Source organism: Prosopis cineraria, unplaced genomic scaffold, assembly GCF_029017545.1.
Source record: "Prosopis cineraria cultivar Desert tree isolate PC_DT_omini unplaced genomic scaffold, ASM2901754v1 PC8, whole genome shotgun sequence".
Taxonomy (NCBI): domain Eukaryota; kingdom Viridiplantae; phylum Streptophyta; class Magnoliopsida; order Fabales; family Fabaceae; genus Prosopis; species Prosopis cineraria.
The window spans coordinates 6,944,093-6,965,627 of record NW_026555339.1 but is presented as its reverse complement, the minus strand read 5'-3'; the positions used below and the strand labels follow the sequence as shown (position 1 = coordinate 6,965,627).

Here is a 21,535-nt window from a genome sequence, read left to right as displayed (position 1 = left end):
TTTACAACAAAGTTAAAATTTCAAAAATTGAGTTATTATGAGTCAAAATTTAATAATTGAGTTATAATTTGTTCAAAACTATAAAGATTAAATGATTAATTTTTTTAATTTTTAATCTTATATTTTTCTGTATAAAAATGTAAACAGATAGAGAAATTATTAGACAAGTAGCGAAACTTATTCTTAAAGCTTCATGAAGACAGGGATTGGCTAAGTTATGCAAATTGCATGAAATGACAAATTAATGAATAATCCGTTGCCTGCGTGTATACTTAAGCAATTGAGACTCGAGAAAGCGTGCGTAGAATTTGGTGATGAATGAATGGCTTTCTTGGCTTTGATAAACTGATAGAATCATATAAAAGACGGTAACAAAAAGGCAAGGGCTATGAATTATTATTATTTTTTGGATGCTCATCATATTTTTTTATTAAAAGTAATTATATTTAAATTTAATGTCAAGCATTAAATGTAAAAACATTTATTAACAGGAATTCAAACCTAAGTTTTAAGGATTAATATCTGCCGTTAAATCTAATTCTCATGTATTATCATCATTATCGTTATCATCATCAGTGTCTCAAATTTCAATCACCACTTGCAAGCCCACATCACTCATGTTGTCATCATCCATCTTCTCTGCTGCATCATTTTCTCCTCACTTCTGCGTCACCTCTTCTCTGATTTTTTTCATTTGCTAACACTTTCATCCATCTACCCTTCTCAATGTTTATTACACGACACTTTTAATTATTTTATATATTTTAAAAAATTAATTTTTTAATATTATCAAAAAGTAAAAAATACTTTTATTTTTACTATTAGCTTTAAATAATAATATAATTATATTAAATATCTTTACGTTAATCAAGAAAGGATAACATTAAAAAAATAATTTAATTATTAAAAAGTTTCCTATATTTTAGACTAATTTTTTTTAAAAAGTTTCTTATAAATAGGATTGAAAGGAGTATTATTTAAATAATTTTTAACTTTTTTAAAATTAAGATAATTTCCTCTTATATATGTTATGATTTATATGGCTCTTGTGAATTCATCTTTTGCAATGGATCATGAAGAAAAATCATGTTCATGAATTTTAAAAAATAAAAATTACTATTAATATTTTTTTCAACAATTACTATTAAATAAGTGAATAATAACACAAACATAATGAATTTACATAATATAACTATATACTGACTTTCTCTTTAGTTTTCATTTATAATTTTTTTTATATTCGAATATAAGTCGCTTTTGTAAAATTTATGACAATTATGTTTCAAAACTTAAATTAATTATAGTTAGGTTCCTTTCAAAAAATTATAAAAAATAATTTATAACTGTCTTAATTGATATTCATAACTCATTTATTAAAAAAATTGTCAAAGACTTAACTATTATTAATTTAATATTTTGGAACCTAATTATTGTTCTCCTAATAATTAATATTCTTTTAATAACGCCCTCGGTGAGGATATCATTGAATAATTATCATGGATAAAATGATTGAGAGAGAATCGAAATGATTAAGATTTTTCACTTAACTAAGGGCGTGTTTAGAAAGATGGAGAAATTTTAACTACTTTTATTGCTTTTATGAAAATTAATTAAAAAATAATTTATAAATAAAAATGAAAAAGAGTAGCACATATATCAATTTGCTTAATTCTTCATGCAATTCCTTCTCGGGATTTCCCCTTCCACTTCCACGGGGCTTTCAGGGTGCTTTCCAATGTCGACTTTGTGATTTTCCATTCGGCCGAAAATAAACTGGAAATTATTATAAGACTTGGAAACGAATATACATTGGGTTTAATTTGTGAAGATTTTATTTCTTGAATTTTTTCTAGATGACATGTTTCTTGTTTAATTGTGTTTGAATCCAAAAATGAGTAAGTTCTAGGACCTCAGTCCAATAAATAAAGCAGGGCAATGAAGTGTCAATGCAATAAATCCACGTCCTAGCAACTCAACCACTAAATGCATAAACACAGTCTAGATAGTGAAAAAGACAAAAAGTAGAGCAAGACTTTTGCGGTAACAAGTTTTAAGGGATGTGCAACGTGTCATGATTTAGTTCTCGTCTACAAATAACGGAGGCGCAAGTGTCGTTGAAGACAAACAATCAACATCATAGACGCCAATCACTTTAATTACTTGCCCAAGATGCTCAATTGCCACTTGTATTATTGTTGACAATTTAAAAAGCCATTATTGAAACAGCCATTTGTTCAACATCATAGAATCTTAAATGTAAGAAATTAACAGATATAATTATTAAAAATTTGACTCATAACATTCAAATCCCATTATTTATAAGAGATTTTTGTTAGCAGGTGATTTATAAATAATTACGTAATTCTTTGATGGATTTATGAGGCTTAGTTTACTTAAACTTTCTTGTAAAAACAAAAACAAAAAACTTGATCTGAAAAAATAAAGAAACATTATTCTCTCTTCATTCCTCTTTTCCCTTTTCTTCTCTTCATCTTATCTCCACCCTTAAATAAAAAAATAAATGATTCAAATTTAATTGTTTTGTAAAATAATTATCATAATAATACATTTAAAAAATAAATAAATAAATTTAAATTATTAAAATTTGACATGCATAGTTTCTAACTATAAAATAAATAAATAAAATTAATTTATAAAATATTTTAATAACAGCATGTATTTGTGAAGTGTAAGTTGTGTCTAAATTTATTTACTTTATTTTTATATGGTGTTATGGCAAAACAATTAAATTCAAATTATTGATTTTATTATTCAAAAGTAAGAATGAGACTCGAGAAGAGAAGAAAATGAGAAAAGAGATGAGGAGAGGATCGGCACCCAAAAATTCTCATATCAGTGCAACTGTACACGGAATGGTTGGAACGATTTGACTCGCAAAGTCAAATAACAATAAACATAGTCACACTTATCTGACATAACGAATGACGTGTTCGCAATAAATATTGAAAATGATGAAATGGACCGCATATACACAAACAATTGATGATTTTTTCCTCCTTCATTTAATACGTTTTATAAACTAAACATTTTATTACTATAAATTTTATTTTGTATGGTGATATAGTGATAATATGTGTTGATATTAATATTGGTTATTATGTTTATGTGTTATTTTTTTAATCTATAAGTTTTCTAATTGATCATTTGTTACACAAAATCACAACCATTTGATTAATGTGATTCCACACATACCTTTTTCTTTAAACAACTTTATTCAAATGCCATTACTAGTTTTAGTAAATTGGTAATAATGATGATACCATTTTTTTCCCCCTTGAGCTAACTTATGTGTGTTTAGTTTTCAGTTTAGTAAAAATTATTTGGTAAAAGTTATTTAATGTAAATTAATTATTGTAATGAAATTTATATTTAAACATTTAAAATTTAAATGTTAAAAGCATTTTTTAAAAGTTAAAAGTTAAGTTATCAAATAAACCCTTAAATGAGTTTAGTTTAGTTTTAGAGACGCATTCAAAAGGGATATAATAGGTCTCAAAAACACTTAATTATAACAATATTTACAAATTATCTATTAATAAATTCTTATATTAGTAATAAGGTTCAAATTCAAATTCTTTCCCTTCTAAAATATAAATAACAGATTTGTCTATTGGATCAATTTTTGTCGGCATCAAATGATTTTATTTAGGTTTACAATTGAATATTAATTATAAATTACTAGATTGTTGAGAATTCATGACTTTTTTTTTTTTTGGACCAGCAAGAGTTCATGACTTTATTTAACCCATTTGCTTTAAAATAATAAGGAGAAGGAATATTTCACTTTTTCTGCTGCAACTACTCCAGATAAGAAGATATTAAAATACTTCGTGTCCGCCTGCCATCGTTGAACCAAAGAGACTTACTGTAAAAATGAAAATAAAAGGATTGAACCCAAATATTTAATTTTTGAATCATCAAATTTTAAAAATCTAAATTAATGAACAGTAACTTATCGAAACAAAAGCAGCAGCTCAACATGAACAGCATACACATGTACTAATAATTCGTTTTCTAAATATACGAGAAAAATAATTAATTTATACAATTCAAGAAATTTGTTTAAGTATGATAATTATGTTTAAAATTAAAAATTAAAAATTTTATTATCCTGTAATTAATGAAGTAAATCTGTCCTGTGAAAATAAATATTAACTTCATGAAACACAGTTTGAAAAAAAAATAATAAGCAGGAGGATTATATGACATGCAAGAAGACTAATAACATAAACAACAAATAATAATAAAAAAAATATAATTTAGACTGTAAATGTTGATCTATCATCTTGCTGTTTGCAGCCAACAGTAGAGATCCTCAATAATAAACACTTTTTTTTTTTTGACATGGAACCTCAATAAATGCTAGACACAAATTTGGTTTATGTTTTTCTTTCATGAGCCCTGTAAAGTCTACAGAATATCTCTTGATCTTGATACATTAAATACGGCTGATGTACTATTTTGTTGACTTTGTACTACTTATGATAATATTTGTCACTTGATTTAATGAATTTTCTCGTCCGGTACATTACGCAACGAAAATTAGATATGGCTGGCCAAAAAGAAAAAAATAAAAAAAGATACGTGGACATTACAATGAGAGAGCCTTTAAAACAACGGGGGAAAAGGTCAAACAACTTTTCACCAAGTACACCTACGACAACCCCAGTTTTGGCTGCTTTGGCAGAAGGAAAGGAAATTTATAAATAATATTCACATGGCATTTTTTAAGGATGAAAATGATTTTTTATCATTTATCCTGAAAAAATGACTAAGTGACAAATCAAAACTGAAAAGGGGAAGAAGAAAATTCCTACTTTGTTCTGCCCCCTCAGATAATGGGTTTAATATGATATATTATCCCAAGACGGGCCAGGCATGTTTTGCCAGAATATGGGCATGACCTGAATGAAACTTATTTTAACTGAAACTTGGGCCTTTAAAATGGGACAAAATTGCAACTCCCACTAAAGTGCTTCACATAATAATAAATGCCTGAGTGAAAGAATTACCTTCGAACTCAACAATATTTAAATCTGACATAATTAAATATTATATTAAAAATACCAAATACTAATATCAAATGCCAGTGGCCAATGCGGCGCAGTGACACCTGTATTGCATCAGCTTAACCTGAATACAAAAAGAAAAAACACGCGCGCACAGAGGGGAAGGGCAGAGTTATAAAAACATCACTCAAAACAAATGTTATTTTGAATGAATGACTAAGAAGCTAAACTAGTTGCAAGGATGCTTTCACAAGGATCTTCAGACTGAGGATAGCTTATTGATGAAGTGAACTTGTTCAAAGGCATTTACATAAAGCAGAAAACACCAGTTTCCCCAAGATCAATCAATGAAGTTCCCAATAAATTTTGTATTTGACAAGCACGTATAGAATAACTGAATACATAAAGCAGAAAACACCAGTTTCCCCAAGATCAATCAATGAAGTTCCCAATAAATTTTGTATTTGACAAGCAAGTATAGAAAAACTATTCAGTTAGAGACTGATTATTGGTCCAACTCATACAAGATGAAAATATATTCAATTGGTATGGCTATAATGAAGTCCTCATTGTTGTGCTTACAAAATAATATCTTGCATCGTGCTTTAGACATTCAACCAGAAAAGAACCTTTTCCAAGACTGCCAAGGAAGAAATCCACCTGAAATACGTTATATATGAAGGATTATATGCCGAACAATTTAATTACCAAGAAGTAAAGACCAGTAGACTGGAAATGAAACATAGAAAGGCAGAGAAAATTATCGATACCACTCAGTCATCATGCTAAAATCATGATTTACAAAAAAACTGTAAATTGCATTCTTGTTTTGAAATAAGTATTATCTCCTCGCTGGATTCATCATTCATGGGTTTGAAATAAAGTTAAATGAGACTGATTAGTACAACTGTAATTGCGCTGCTGGAATTACTAAAGCAACAGCAGAATTAACCATTGTATTATTTGTTGTATGCAAGGTAAATGCATGGCCTCTTCAACTAGAAGAACAATGGGCTTCATGGCTGTTTATCTTCAAGTTGCATGATGTTCATGATTTAGAGGCCATTATAAAATGATGCATTTATCCTAGTAAATGGCTTAAGATGTAAGATTGTAGTTAAAATCCAAAAGAACAGAAAAGTTGAAAATGACAGAAAGAAAGTTTTAACTGAATCAACAACTATGCAGAAGAAGAACATGCAATCCTACCACATTCTGGGCAACGGAAATACTCCTTTTCCATAAGAACCAACCCTGACCCTCCACACTCCTCACATCTTTTCTGAGCTATCTGTCATTCAATGCAATTAATCACATCAGTATGAGAACAAGATTCACAACTTACGGGTTAGCTCAGAAAAATTCTTAGACGGACCAAATCTACAGAAGATATGGGTCAAGCCAATATTACATAAACAATTAAGCTTACTATTGGAACAAAACTTCAGTGCAGTTTCTTAAGAGTTTGTTATCATATCAAATCATTGAGCGAAAACATAGCATGTGAAACTTTTTTGAAGAATTCAAACCCAGTATGTGACATTAAGTTTCTCAATTATGATCCTTTTCAGTCTGAATCTATTTAAGAATCTGTCAATAAGCCAATGCCCAACAAAGCAAGAGCAAGATTAACTTACAATTCTTTTGCTAAATTCAACTCCAGCCACCACAAAAGGCATAACTCCAGCTACCAAAAGAAAAAGAAAAATATCATTATCAAACCAAACTGTAAATACAATCGAACGCACCAACTTCAATATTCTTTCAGGACAACGAAACACTATCCCACGTAAGCAGAAAATTAAATCCTCGCTATATCATTGAAGAGAATATCAACGGGCATACGTGAAGGTTAGGGATTATCCCAAACGCAATACCCATAGCTCCGACCACAATTTGCCATGTGACTTGCACGGGAGCTGGGTCAAGCACGGTTTGTACATCGTTGATTGCCGCTATCGGCCTGGTCCTTCTGGTTCTTCTTGCATTCTGAACCGATGTATTTTCGCAACTTCTCCTTATAGGAAAATGAACCGTTGCCTTTGATCCGGAACAACAATACACTCCGCTCAGTGTTGTGGGAATCTTGGTAGAAAGCACGGACGAAGATGAGGACACTGAAGTTTCCATGGCATTATCCCTATTCCCGACCCGGCCACGCACCACCGGTCCGCAAAGGCTATTGCTGCCAGCCTGCCACGTAGGCTCATAGCTAGTGGGTTCGCGCCATCCACACATAACTCCTGTGAACCGCGTTCGAAGATTGCATTCCTCTCACTAGAACTACGTCGTATCATGTGCTTTCTAGCTTCTTGAACTGGTAATGTTGGGGCAGATGCATCTAATTTTTGATGATGGGGTTAAGGGAAAATTGTGAAATTATTATGGGCCCAACAGAATTTTTGGAGCTTAAATGGAAGAAAATGTGTTCAAATACACGGTAAAAAATAATGCATAATAACGACAATAAAATCCCATAAAAAACAACAACAATAAAATTGAGTGGCGACCCATCTTTGTTATTATTCTCTCCATTAACAAATATAAAGTATTTTTAATTGAATCTCACATTCAATAAAATAATTACCTATTTTTTAACTGACCCTATCTTTTTATATTTATCGCTATTAAACATCTTATAATAAATATAAAGTTATTATCAATAGAGACACTTAAAAAAAAAATGATTATATCTCAAAAGACTAAAAATATCTTACATTTTTAAACATCTAACTTCTCAAAAAATGCCTTACATTTTTTAATGGAGGGAATATAAATTATCATATTTTAATTATAAATATTTTTAAAATCAGCTGTAAATAATAGAGAATAATAAAATCTTTGTGGACATATATCTTCAATTAATCTTCATTATTTATAATTAAAATATTATAATTTATAATTCGATAAGTCTGAAATTGGGACAATGCCATATTTTCATCCCTATAAAAAAATTATAATTAGAGCCCAAAAAAATTGGCAGTATTTTTGTGAATTTATGGAATTTATTTGTGAGGAGTAATTTATAAATAAACATCCTTGGAGCTTTGTCCACATAATAACAAGTATCCTTTATCCTTTAATTAAAAAAAAAGGGGTGTTATACTCTTAAGGAATCTGGAATTTGAATTAAGAGAATGATAACAAAATTTTAAAAAGATTAATTAATTTAATTTAAGTTTTAAATGTCAAACTATAAAAATTTGTAAGTTGGGCTATCAATTTTGTAATTTTATTATGATGAATTTATAACTTATATTTTAAATTTTAATAAAAAAAATAAAAACTCAACTTACAAAATTCTTAAATTTGATACTTAAAATTTAAACTGAATTAATTGATTCTTTTCACACGATCTCAGCCTCCCTTTGAATTATGCTAACTGCCAATGGGCTGGTGACATGACACCCAACTTCTGATAATCTTTTTCAACGACGCCGTTTCATGTATGGCCCACGTATTGATTAATGACGCGCCATATTTATTCTGACTAACTGATTCTTCAATTCGAGTGAAGGAGAGTGGAGGAGGATAAGCCTATTCTACTGGACAGAGTGGAGAGATTCTCTGGTTTAGGGTTTTTGAGTGTATTCCTCTATCCTTCCTTTTCTTTTCCGTCCGGATATGGCTACCATTTCCACTTTCTACCCTTACAATCCCGTTCGACCTGCTTCTTCTCCTTCCTCTTTGGCTTCGACTTTGAGCAAGTGGCATTTGGTCTCAAAATCTCGTCGGGGAAGAGGAGCGCGCAAGTTCGTGGTGCTTGCGGCGCATTCCAACCCTAAGATTCTGAAGACTAATCGGAAATCGAGGTTCGGGCAGGCGCTATCACCGTACGACAGCGATGCTGATGATGAAGCATTGGAAGACGAGGATGAGGACGATGATGATGATTGGCTATCTGATGTAAGTTTGTTTTTCAGTTCCTGAATTTTTTGGGCTTTCGTTAACAGTTGTTTGCTCCGTCGGGAGTACTTTATGGCCTTTTGGGAAATGGCTTTACTTTAAGTTCTTGCTTCACGATATTTGAAAATCTATCTTTGACGTCATCCCTGCTATAGAGGAATTCTCCTAGGATAGAAGTATAGTGTCCTGCTTTCAGTGAGAAATCGATGTTTTTTCAACTGAATTTATGTGTACGCTCTTGTCTTCGAGTATATACTGTTCCATGTTCCTTTTGACAGACGCTAATGTTTCTGCTCTCTAGGCTTTCTCCATGGTAAATGACTAATGTTGATTTTTTGTCTTCAATTCATATGTCTGTTTCTTACTCCCTCCTTTCAAAAATATAAGTCATTTCTAACCTGATTACGCCTTAATTATAAGTAAACTAACACCATCTTTCTCTTATTTAACTGGTTATTTTATTTAAAGGTGAAGGTTTGAACAGTTTTTATTTATTAGGGATACTCTTGGAAAAGAACTTATTAATTATACCTTAAAAAAATACTTTATAATTTTTAATATTTCAAATTTTTTATATTTTTTTAACGGAGGGAGTATTTGTTATCAAGTAGTGCAAAGAGTTCAACTCAAAAAAAAGTAGTGCAAAGAGTTTTTTTTTGTTTTTTTTTTTTGGGCCGACTTTCAGTGTTTTGATATTCTCGAGATAGATTTTGATTTTCGTAAAGATATTTCGAATTATGGACGGTTTTATTTCTCTAGTCACCATATATGAATTTTCTTTATGAATTCTTCACATAGCCATCTTATTACTAAAGGAAGAATTCAACAAGCTGTCCATAGTTGCTACCCTGCTTATTCACCATATACGAGTTTACTATATTATTTTCTCCCCTTTTTTGTTATGGTGAAGCACTGTACTTTGGTATTATGGTGTCGCTGTCTGCCAGTAGCATGCTTGTAACTTTATTTTTAACGTTTCATTAGATTTTGGTGGGAAATTTGTAAATTTGTATATATTTTTACTTTGCTGAAACCACGACTGTTTTCATTGTGGAGTGTATTCAGGAAGAATTTGCGGAGCCTGCTGACTTCGATTCTAATGACAAGAAATTTAAGTCAAAGAAAATAGAAGGTATGCTTGATATGAATCTTCTTCTTGTTTTTTTTTAAGTGAAAGTATTTTGAGTATCTTGTGTGTAATGTGCAGTAAAAGATTGGCGACAGGAAAAAGGGTGGAAGGTGAGATCATTGGAAAGCTCTAAAATGGTAAAAAGTGAGAAAGTGGTATCCTTTGAATCAAATAGCAGTGTAAAGGTACAGAGATGTGATAATCTTGAGTGGCAAATTCCATTAAATGTACAACTGAAGCTGAGGAACCCCATATTCTTTTTTTATTGCAGGTTGGTAGAAATTTAAAGGAGAACAAATATCCTCGATTGTCTGAGGAGATAAATTTGGATAAGAAATGGATTCCACTTCTGGATTACTTAAGCACATTTGGAATCAAGGAATCACACTTTATCCAAATGTATGAAAGGCATATGTCCTCACTTCAAATCAATGTATGTTCTGCACAGGAAAGGTTAGAATACTTAATGAGTGTTGGTGTCAAACATAGAGATGTAAGAAGAATCCTTTTGAGACAACCACAAATTTTGGAGTACACTGTGGAGAGCAATTTAAAGACTCACGTTGCATTCTTGATGGGTTGGGAATTCCAAATTCCAGAGTAGGGCAAATCATTGCTGCTGCTCCATCCCTGCTTTCTTATAGTGTTGAAAAATCTTTAAAACCAACAGTAAGATATTTAGTTGAGGAAGTTGGGATCAAGGAAAAGGATCTGAGTAAAGTCATTCAGTTGAGCCCACAAATTCTCGTTCAGCGTATTGACATTTCCTGGAATATTCGGTATATGTTTCTAACCAAAGAGTTGGGAGCACCCAGAGATAGCATAGTGAAGATGGTGACCAAACATCCTCAGCTTCTCCATTATAGCATAGATGATGGATTACTGCCTAGGATTAACTTTCTGAGGAGCATAGGAATGAAAAATTCAGACATCTTAAAAGTCTTGACTAGTCTTGCACAGGTCATTCTTTGATTTATTTACGACCCCATTACTGATATATTAACAGAACTCTGTTTTTTGTTGCAAAATCCCATTCTTCCATTTTAGCTCTTTCATTGATTGTTGCTTCTACAGGTCCTTTCCCTGTCCCTGGAGGAGAATCTAAAGCCCAAGTACTTGTATCTGGTAAATGAACTTCAGAATGAAGTTCAATCCTTGACCAAATATCCAATGTACTTGAGCTTGTCTTTGGACCAGAGAATACGTCCTCGTCATAGGTTCTTGGTTTCTCTGAAGAAAGCTCCAAAAGGACCATTCCCACTTGGATCACTGGTCCCAACTGATGAATGCTTTTGTGAGCAGTGGGCAGGGACTAGTTTGGATAAGTATTTGGCTTTTCGTCAGAGACTTTTAATCAAGAAATTTGCTGAAAAGTATGAAAAATCAAAATAAAGCGTGTTAGTCCACTTGCATGAGTACTGGAAGAGCAGTCTCTTGCAAGTGATAATACTAGAAACCTACAAGTTGTTGATATAATCGTCCATGATGGTTGCCATAGTGGCTGAAGCTCAATCACTCTAGTTCATTCGGCAATTTTTTGTGCTGCTCTGTACTGATGTTTCATGACGTTCAAATTTCTGTTGAATCTTCCCTGTAATGGCTCAAGCTCAACTTCTTCTGTGAAAGTTGACTGGTATCGTATTTGTCAAAGTCAGATGGTTGTTTTCAAAGTCCTTGGTATCAGAAAGGCAGAGCACATGATGTTGAGGTCTGTCATCTTAAGGTGTGCTTGTTTATTAGTTCATACGTTCTATAGGAATTGTGACTTGACCTTCAACTTATTGCAGGTTGTGGACTATACTGCAAGCAAGCTGTCTAAATCAAATAAGGAAGCTGCTGTAATTTAACGATCCTTCCTACAAATGTTGTGGTTGCTACCTCCTCTTTTACCTTTTTTCTGGCAATAATGCCCTCAATGAATTATTTTTTCCTTCCATGCTTTTGTATATCTCATATAGAGGGGACTTCTGTTGTTATACATGCCCCTAAACTCACAAGAGAAATAAGAACTATAGTAACATGAGAAACAAAAATCATATTTGAGCTTTTGGTATTTACACAACAAACTGTTATCACATTTGCATGGTTTTGTCACAGAATACTCTTAAACTCTTATTTAGATCTTGGCACAGAGAAATCTGTTAGGTGATATTTTATCCTCATTTTCCGTATTACAGACAATAGAAAGCTTATCACCTTATTATCTTGTCTGGTGGATTTCTCGTGTGACAAAGTAGTACTTATGTTTGTGAGAAAGACAGAGACATCTATATCATTTATGCTCCGATTGGTAAGAAGAAATTGGAGTTTAGAGAAATGGAAGTGAAAATGGAATTCAAAAGTTTACATGATTGATTCATTTGAACTGGTTTCCATGTGAAAGTCATTTCTATCAAAATTATTGGAATTGACTTCCTCATCAACCTCATGGAACCAGTTTCACTTCCATTAAAGCCTCAAGTCTAACCATTTTGCCCCCTCACCATCTCTCATTGTCGACGCTGAGGAGTAGTGGAGAGGCGGTGGACCGAACAATGGTGACTCCGGTGATGATGATGATGGACGGCAATAACTCCAGCAAAGATGAAGGTGATGCTCTTATGAACGGCAATGCATCCCGAAATGAAACCCATGACGAACGATGATGCTCCTTCGTTTTCTAGTTCACGTTCTTCCTCTTTGATTTTTGTCTTCAGGTTCCTCCCATTTGCATTTGAAGTTCAATTCTGATTCGATTTCCTCCCTAATTTCTGTCTTTTGAGCCTTACCACTGGAGAGCCTTCCTCTTCGATTTCTTTCACTTGCTTTCCCTTTCCACATGAGAGCCATCCTCTTCGATATCTTTCACTTGCTTCCTTTTTTTGTTCAGTTCTTTTGCTTGGTCTATCCATTGTAGCTTTCTGTCTTCTCAATGTTTTATGCATACGAACACCATTTTTGTTATTGTTTTTTAAACTTTGGGTTTTTGAGATGGCACAATTTTGACATTAACGAATCAGATATGGTTACTTCTTGGCTTCATTTTCTCCATAGACCGAAAATTAGTATCATGAATCTAAGGTGCTGAAGTTTTCCGGCGGTATTCCGACAAGTCTAGGTAGATGTCAGAGTTTGATGATTTCTTATGAATATTTGCAGTGATGGCTGTGAACAATGAAGGTAGTGGAGATCTTTTTTTTAATTCTATGAGCATTTTGGTCTTCTTTAAATATAAGTATATTTATTAAATAATTTTGTTATTTCACTTCCATTTGCATGCCAAGTACTTTTAAATTTTATTTTCACTTCTATTTTCACCTCTATTTCTATGAAAACTCCTCCCTCGTACCAAATAGGACATTAGTTCATGTCAAGATATTGATACTCATGAATATATATATATGTACGTGGCAAATTATCCTCTTCAATTGGTTAGAATCGTGCGTGATATTTGATAGAAGAGGAGTGCAGCACGTGACACATGCAATAGATAATTACTGATATGTTTAACAATAATCTACGATGGATATTGTGAAGAATTCTATGAAAATCATGTGTGTCCTTGGCGTTTATGATCTGGCCAGCCACATTTAAATTTTGCTTGGATCTATTCCCGATTGAAGACAAGGTGGAAGAATTATATCATGCATTACATGCTGTGCAACCTGTCATATCGTATATTTTGTATCTCAAAGGCTCACGACAAATCGGATTGCTTTCTCTAGTCCATTGAATTTTTTTTGAAACTGTAGTCCATAGAAATTTTATACGATCACTTCAGGCGGGGAAGGAGAAGAAAAAAGAAAAAGAATTTTTTTTTGGCCAAACAGAAAAAAGAAGGAATTATTTTATTTGAATAAAATCCCAACAAATTTTAAAATGTAAAGTAAATTTCTTAAGTCTTATAATTGATATTTCATATAATGTTTGTTCCTAATTTTAGAATTCAAAAAACAAGTTACAAATTCAATAAAATTAAATTAAAAATTTAAAAGATAAAGTTGCAAATTCTTAAAGTATTCAAATAATTACATGTTACTTTTAAAATTTAATAATTAAGATTTGGGTTCCCTATTAAATTTGAGAAAGCGAGTTGCAAAGTTAAAACAATGAAATTGCAAATTTAAGAGACAAAATTGCAAATTACTAAGTGTTCAAATAATGACTTAATTCTTTTCAAATACAATCATTAAAATTTGTGTTTCCTATTAAAAGTAAGAATATGAATTGTAAATAATTGATCAAGTGATAGATTTTAATCATAATTGATTATATTATATTGCAATCTATTTGGATACTGTATTTTTAAATTAATTTTAATAAAATTGAAGATGTTTGGATAATTTATTCAAAATTAATTTTAGCTGTATAAATTATCATAAAAAATATTACCTTTTAAAATTAAATTATTGATAAATTTTTATTTAATATTTAAAAAGTAAAATATATTATTTAAATTATATATCTGATTAATTATAAAAATTTAAATTATATTAATATTAACAATTTTAATTTACATAAATAAATAATTCAATATGTCTTAGTTCAAATAAATTTAATAAAAGAAAAAGATTTGATTCTTAAATACTAAATATCAATTTTATAATAACTAATGAAGATGATAATGTACAAGTTAATCTCTAATAACATCACAAATATAAGTCATATCTGACAAAGATATTAAGCATTGCTTAGAAAATTTGACAACATAAAAAAATGTAGTAATATAATAAATGATGTAAAATCTCTCTCTTTAAACTTTTGCAGCAATCTTTGTTATGACCATCAATTTTAAATTAAATTAAATTAATTTTTTTCTACCAAGTAATATTTTATTTAAATTAATTTATAACAAGTGCTAAGTGGAGAGTCATTGATATAGGAACTTATGTTAATAACTTTTTTAAAGATCTAAAGTTTGATTTTTATTAAAAAAATAGAAGAGAAGAGAGTTTGATTTTAGTTTTATCAAATTTTATACTTTTTTTATAATTTTTTTTTCTTGAACCTTTCTTGTAATTTTTTCATATTCCTTGAATAATTGAATGCAAAAGCTGACTCTCGCGGCTTTGAGAAATAATCAATTTTTTTTGGCAAAAATTGATATTTTGGATAAATGGGTGTTTGAATAATTTCAGCAAAAATCAATTTTTTAAAATAATCAATTAAAAATGTCATCTAAACACACATTAACAAGACAAAACTATAAATTTAAAATTTATAATTTCATCATCTTAAATTTGTAACTCATTTTTTTAATTTTAATAGTGAACACAAATCTTAATGATTAAATTTTAAAAAGTAATATGTTATTAATTGAACACTTTCAGAAATTTGCAATTGTCTCCCAAATTTGTAGTTTTGTCTTGTTAAATATGCAATTTGCTTTACAAATTTTAAAATTAAAAACAAAGTACATTATACAAAAATACCAGTTGAGGGACCTAAGAAACTTACTTTATATTTCAATATTGGCTAATTTATACAAAACTTTTCTAAATTTTGAATCATGTATAAATAATCCTCTAAACCTTTAAAACTTAATATAAACCTCCTCGAATTTCAAATTTATGCAAATAGACCCTAATTATTAATTATATACCCTTTTAAACTTTATTTTTGCATATATTTAAACCCCTCAACTTTGATTAATATAAAATAACCTCCTAATATTTAAGTTACGTATAGATAATTAATATTTAAAATTAATCATGTAGAGCTATTTGAGTAAATAAGAGTTGAGAAGGTTCATTATAAAGTTTTAAAGGCTAAAAATATTATTTATACATGATCCAAAGTTTAAAAAATAATGTATAATTTAACCTTTAATATTTGTCACAACTTGACTTGAAAAAAAAAAAAATTCATATGTTCATTACTCAACACCAAGTACTCCTTTATTTCATATTCTTTTCTGTTTTTCCATTTACTTGAAAAAAGGGCAAGAGCAAAAGATATTTGAGTTAGTATATGATAAAAATAGACATAACTTTTGTGAATAAAGTAGTTTTTTTTTTTACCTATCAATATTATATAATTATATTTTAATATTTTTAAACACTATAATTATAATTTATAGTTTAATTAAAAGCTTTGATAATAAATATGAACAGAGCTGTTGAATTCCAATTCTTCATTTATATTGAAAAATTAAAAAAAATTATAAAATATAAGAGACTGAAAATTCAACATATAGGCAGTTAAACCATCACGAACTCTTCTAATGGAATCACCATTAATATTAAACTTAATTATAGCAAATAAATAATTAAATCTCAGACAAATTCAAAAAGTTGACAGAGATCCTAGAAAGTAAAAAGTGCTTCATATATGAATATATATGCCTGGTGATGATTTGAGTAATCTCCCAACTACATAACCTTTGAAGAAAAGAAAAAGGGAACAAAAAAAAAAAAACTCAAACTTCCTTCCTACGGTAAAATGTAAAACCTAAAACCACATTATATGTATCATCATATATTCTTCTTCTCTGTTTCCAACAATTCAAAGAGAATAATAATAAAACTTGTAAGTGTATGAAGTTAAAGATGCCGCTTTTGTCTGGTGCTGTTTTCAACTCTATATTCTTTCTCCTGTATTAGTTTCCAAATCTATAAGACTGTAGAAATTCCACTATCCGAGGGAAATGCAAAAGGGCTGTCAGGGAGATCCAGTCCTTGGCTGCTGCATTAATTTTTTTTTATTTTAGAAAATATATATTTTTATCTGCAGATGCTTCAAAAAGGTAAGAATAGTCCAACAAAATCTATAAGAAATCAATCCATACCTGTCCTCATCAGTACAATTGGTCTGTATATACCTAGGTTTGTCAGTCACATTAATGTTTAAAGGTTCTGCAGACTGAAAATTGAAAGGGTCTGCACAAGAAATCATATCAAGTTAGCATAATATAGGCAGCTAAGGATGCTTATACCTCATAGTTTGTGAATAGTGATGCTTGTTAGATTTTATATTATACTTTAACAAATATTGGTTGCACACACCTTCTGAAGTTTTTAGCCCATCCATGGAAAAGCTGAGATAAGATGGATTTGCCGGTAAGTTTTGGGTCGTTTGCAGCGCGGCGAGACGTCTCCTCTGAAATTCAAGGGCTTGTTCTTGCTCCTCATAGAGCTGCCTCCTCAGAAATGTAGGGCTAACGCAACTTATTGGCACTATAAAATTAGTGTATCAGTATGAAGTATGAACTCATCTTGCTGGATGACTTCTAGTCAGAAGCCCAAGCTTACCAAGGCTTGTGAATAGTTTTGGTCCATTGATCCATTACCTAATGTTACTCACACCCAACACATAAATTCTAGACCGCTTGGTTATGCTGATATATCATGTCATAAACTACTTTAACTCAAAGGCTTAAGGTGATAAAAGGAATCTCCAGAATAATTTTATTATAATCTCTGACAAAACTAAACAGACTGAAATCAGATCACAGCATAATCCAATCTTTACATTTAACAAGTAAGTAAATGTAGAGTGTGAAATTGAAGAGAAATAGATGGAGCGGTGTAGGACCAAGCAGATTCCAATATTAGAAGCTGTTGAGTTTTTCCCCACTCTCCAACTACACAATATCCAGTACTAAAAAAAATCCATTTAGCTGCAAAAATCATTTAAAACGGTTATGTCATAGAGGCACGAAAACTGATAATGCATGCAAGTTCTCCAAGTTTTTTAAACAGAAGATATGACATACGAGCTTATAGACTTCAAACCAGAAGATATCATACTCACTAGAGGCAAGTTCAGAATGTATGTCTCCATATTGCGGTGAATAGCAAACAGGAGGCTCAATTCTCTCAGGGTATTTCCTGCAACAAAATTGAAGTGCATAAATGAGTAAAAAAGAAAAGCTAGCGCATTACTTGGGACTTCACAGAATCTTTAGAGAAGAACATTTAAGCAGCAGTTAACTTCAAAAGCATGAAATGATGCTAGCATGTGTGAATACTTAATTTAGAGAGTATAGAAGTTTTGAAACTTGAAACAAATATCCATTCATTTACTAATGACACTTGCGCAATTGTTTGAAGCTTTCATCTTAAGTTTTGATTGCAAATACAAATTCAAGCATTAAAACTTGAATGATTTCCCATGGCAAAGGGCATCCAGGTAGCTCACCTGTCAATGATCTTTGATTTTTCCCGGTAAGGTTTGACAAGCACCCGGGAGCCCTGAACATAGTGGGGATTCCCCTTTTCCAAAACTGTCCTCACCGTTTCTGGATCGGCAAACGTTACGAATCCAAACATCCTCCTCTGTTGGCAAGGAATTCTTACATCTTCAACAGTTCCAAAATTTCTGTCAACAAAAAGCAATTCAATGCAACCCAGTAACCCAAACTATTAACTACAGTGAAGTGACAAAATGCATTGTTAGATCCAAAAAACTAGTTTACTTGAAGTAGTTTGAAACATCCTCTTCTGTGAAACTGCAGTCAGCTGGGAAAGTTAAATAAATTTGTCGCGATGCGCTGATATTTTTACCAGGATCTCCTCTTTCCAAGTATCTTGGCGCGTTTTCTGCTAGAATTACTGCATGCTGTCCATGGGGTCTGTAAATAAATAAACCACAAGTTACAGGACACAGTTGAATAAGAAGAATTTGATCAATTTACTGTATACAATATACACATGAAAGATTCATGAGATTTCACCTGTCTATGACCCTAATACTATTTTTCAATCGGGCAAGAAGCTTTGTCAAACTAAAGCCAGATTTGCCATGTCTCTGGCTCTCAGTTAGATAGCCTTCAGCCTGAAGTACCTTGTTATACTTTTCATAGTATGCCATCGGAAGGGAAGCAATTGTAATAGGATTCCCTCTTCTTGGTTTCAGGAGCTCAACAATTTCTGACTCTAATTGTGCTAGTGAACCCGGTGTAACTACTTGATCATCGTCAGTGGCATCATGTCCATACATCTGCGAAAGTCTCTCCAAACCAACTTGCCCGTGATAGTATCTACAACTACTTCCATGCTTGCAGAAACCTTTGTTAAAATAGTGACAAGTCTTGACAGGAAATTCAGATGAAAACCTTCTACCAGCTTTTATATTTAAATTTCCTGGGGAAGAATCTAAGCTAAAATAATCATTCACAATCTCAGTGTTCCCAGCATTCACTAGATCTATATTATTTTCTAAACCAAACAACTGGGCCTGCTTCTGAAGTTCTGAGACAGAATCAAAGTAACTCATTGGCATAAAATCTGTGTTTGTAGTGTTAGCATTAGACTGTGGTCCCCAAAAAGCCGAGTGAACTTGGAAGCTTGCCGGAGAAGTAGGGCTTCTAGAAGAAATCATGGATGATTGGTTTAAACCTTGTTTTGGAGGGTTCATAGGAGTTAGGAGAGGAAGTATCGAATGTTTAGTGGCCAACCTCTGAAGCTCCATTTTGGCATTAAATGCCACTTCTCTGATCACATGATCAGGGCATGATGCTAATTTAGTCATTTCCTGCTCACCATGATCTTGCAAGAGGAGGTAGCCAACAATTTTCGTCGCATGCTCAGCTTCAAATTTCTGAATTTTATCAAAAACAATCCTTGTACAGTCTGAAATATCCATAGTTTACCTTATCACTGCCAAAAAAAGATTCCAAAATATCAACTCAGCACATAGCAGCCATTGAAGATTGAACATAAACTGTAAAGGTAAAAGCCAAAACCTAATGGTAAAGAAGTGACAGATCAATATAAGTCCAAAGAACAAACAGAACAAACGTTGTTCTTCAACCTTAGGGAACCCTCTTCCATGAATCTAGTTGGTAAGCATAACAAAACAGAGATGAAGAATTCTGAGAAAAGATTGGCACTTCATAGCGAAATAGATTTTCTTCAGTTTTTCTGTTTATGCCAAGAAAGAAAGTTTTCTTCAGCATAAAGAAGAACTCTGAAAAAGAATGAAACTAGACAGTGAGCTAGATTTTGCTTCAGTTTTTATCCGTTTATACCGAGAAAGAAAGTTTTCTTTAGCACTAAGAATTCTGAAAAAGAATAGCACTAGACAGTGATGAGTGAACTAGATTTTCTTCAGTGTTTCTCTGTTCATGCCAAGAAAGGAAGTTTTCTTTAGCGCAAAAGAGATAGGACTGTTTTTTCCTTATTTGGAAATAAACTGAACAGAGAACATTAAAAAAATCGAATGCAAAAAATCACGCGTCATCTCCAAGCAAAATAATGCAAAAAGTAGAAGAAATATGACAACCGATTCTGAAACTGAAACAAAGAACCAAAACCTTCACAACGATGAACCGAAACCGGAGTTTCAGAATAAAGACCAGAAAAATCTGCAGAAACCGAAGTCAATTGAATCTCAATAGTCAAAACACATTTTTCAGAATCACAATTACAAGAATGAACAGGTAAAGCAAGACACATCGTTCAAATTTGCGTACCGTTAGAAGAAACAAAGAGAATTCCTCAAATACATTGTTCAAGCAACATTTTTAATGATTTAAACATTCAGAAGAAGTGAGAATTCCAGAGAGACACACAAAACAAACTCAATTAACGTCGCTTACCACCATTTTCAAAATTTGAAACCTTCGTTTCCTTTTCGGGGAAAAAAAAAGTTGCAAAAATCAAAATCAGTTCATTCTCAAGACCCCCCCTTTTTCTCCTCAAAAGATCAAAATTAGAAAAGGGGGGAAAAAAAGAAAAGACCACACAGTTCACACATACCCCTTAAAACCCAGAAGCCAACCAGTTCTTTAAATGCCTCAAGCTCCAATCTTTAACGCTTGAATCAGAGAATCACAGAGAATAAAACAAGTTCAGAATCGATAAAGATTCAAAGACGGAACACCGAATCAGTGTTTCTCTCTTACCCAGTAGAAGAAAAAGAAGAAAGAGCATGAAGACTGAAGAAGAGTGAGTAACCCCCACAAACACACACACCCACACACAACCACACTGGCATTAACAATTCACTCACTACTCACCCTCATATACTATGGGGTCTCCGTGGAGCAGTGGGTTTAATTTTGAAAATCGAATGCACAGCTGTTAAAAAATCACACATTTGAGGCAAAATATTATCCTTAATTCTCGAAAACCATAACTGCTTCTTGCTCACGAAATTACAGATTCGCCCCTGTGATAGTATATTATTTTATATGATGGTTTGATTAATAAACAGATAACCTTATTGTTAAATTAGATTTTGAATTGGATTATATAAGCGGATAAACCGATGCTGCTTGTGCTAATTTTAGCAATTAATTATCCTCTTAACACTGCAATCGCTCTTAACACTGCAACAGGTCGGCAATATATATATTTATCTTCAGCAACACAAACGTGGATTTTCCTTTGTCTTCTTCATTTTTTTTAATTTTTTTAAATTATAAGATGGGGCCTACTTGAATCTGTACCACTAGACGTGATTCTGAGCCTCACACCTCGAATTTTGCTGACCAGTTCAATATATTAATATACATGTACGTAATAAAATTTATCAAGAAAATCACGTT

The 21,535-nt window shown here is 31.7% G+C and overlaps 3 protein-coding genes across 9 annotated transcripts; 1 reads left to right on the top strand and 2 right to left on the bottom strand.

Moving 5' to 3' along the window:
* Positions 1-5,288: 5,288 nt before the first annotated feature.
* On the bottom strand, positions 5,289-7,288 carry LOC129318769 (uncharacterized). Of its 2 annotated transcripts, XM_054963706.1 has the most exons (4): positions 6,908-7,283; positions 6,668-6,717; positions 6,240-6,321; positions 5,289-5,690 (listed from the first exon to the last, which is right to left on the bottom strand). In XM_054963706.1, exons 1-4 carry the CDS (start codon positions 7,266-7,268, stop codon positions 5,644-5,646), a joined length of 540 nt encoding a protein of 179 aa, XP_054819681.1. In that variant the 5' UTR covers positions 7,269-7,283; the 3' UTR covers positions 5,289-5,643. The 2 variants fall into 2 exon arrangements, with proteins under 2 accessions (XP_054819681.1, XP_054819682.1); XM_054963707.1 differs by lacking the exon at positions 5,289-5,690 and having other exon boundaries at positions 6,238-6,321; positions 6,876-7,288.
* Positions 7,289-8,552: 1,264 nt separating this feature from the next.
* Positions 8,553-12,164, top strand: LOC129317013 (transcription termination factor MTERF9, chloroplastic). Its single transcript, XM_054961315.1, is given in 7 exon segments — positions 8,553-8,936; positions 10,002-10,068; positions 10,144-10,250; positions 10,337-10,643; positions 10,646-11,025; positions 11,140-11,773; positions 11,853-12,164. Coding segments are annotated over 6 exon segments (1,461 nt in total). The 5' UTR covers positions 8,553-8,654; the 3' UTR covers positions 11,458-11,773; positions 11,853-12,164.
* Positions 12,165-16,350: 4,186 nt separating this feature from the next.
* On the bottom strand, positions 16,351-21,093 carry LOC129319076 (zinc finger CCCH domain-containing protein 18-like). 6 transcript variants are annotated; one of them, XM_054964113.1, is made up of 9 exons: positions 20,891-20,965; positions 20,745-20,802; positions 18,719-19,643; positions 18,461-18,616; positions 18,184-18,363; positions 17,797-17,873; positions 17,049-17,219; positions 16,832-16,922; positions 16,351-16,728 (listed from the first exon to the last, which is right to left on the bottom strand). In XM_054964113.1, exons 3-9 carry the CDS (start codon positions 19,627-19,629, stop codon positions 16,656-16,658), a joined length of 1,659 nt encoding a protein of 552 aa, XP_054820088.1. In that variant the 5' UTR covers positions 19,630-19,643; positions 20,745-20,802; positions 20,891-20,965; the 3' UTR covers positions 16,351-16,655. The 6 variants fall into 6 exon arrangements, with proteins under 6 accessions (XP_054820088.1, XP_054820089.1, XP_054820087.1 ...); XM_054964114.1 differs by lacking the exons at positions 20,745-20,802; positions 20,891-20,965 and adding an exon at positions 21,005-21,093; XM_054964112.1 differs by lacking the exon at positions 20,745-20,802 and having other exon boundaries at positions 20,891-21,029.
* Between the last annotated feature and the right edge of the window lie 442 nt (positions 21,094-21,535).

Coding starts and splice junctions, on each gene's coding strand:
- LOC129319076 (XM_054964114.1), bottom strand. CDS start 19,629: ATGGATATTTCAGACTGTACAAGGATTGTTTTTGATAAAATTCAGAAA. Junction 18,617..18,718: donor AGTATTAGGGTCATAGACAG/GTGAAATCTCAT, acceptor ATTTATTTACAG/ACCCCATGGACAGCATGCAG. Junction 17,220..17,796: donor ACATTCTGAACTTGCCTCTA/GTGAGTATGATA, acceptor CTAATTTTATAG/TGCCAATAAGTTGCGTTAGC.
- LOC129318769 (XM_054963706.1), bottom strand. CDS start 7,268: ATGTGTGGATGGCGCGAACCCACTAGCTATGAGCCTACGTGGCAGGCT. Junction 6,718..6,907: donor AATTGTGGTCGGAGCTATGG/GTATTGCGTTTG, acceptor TTCTTTTGGTAG/CTGGAGTTATGCCTTTTGTG. Junction 5,691..6,239: donor TTTCCGTTGCCCAGAATGTG/GTAGGATTGCAT, acceptor AACGTATTTCAG/GTGGATTTCTTCCTTGGCAG.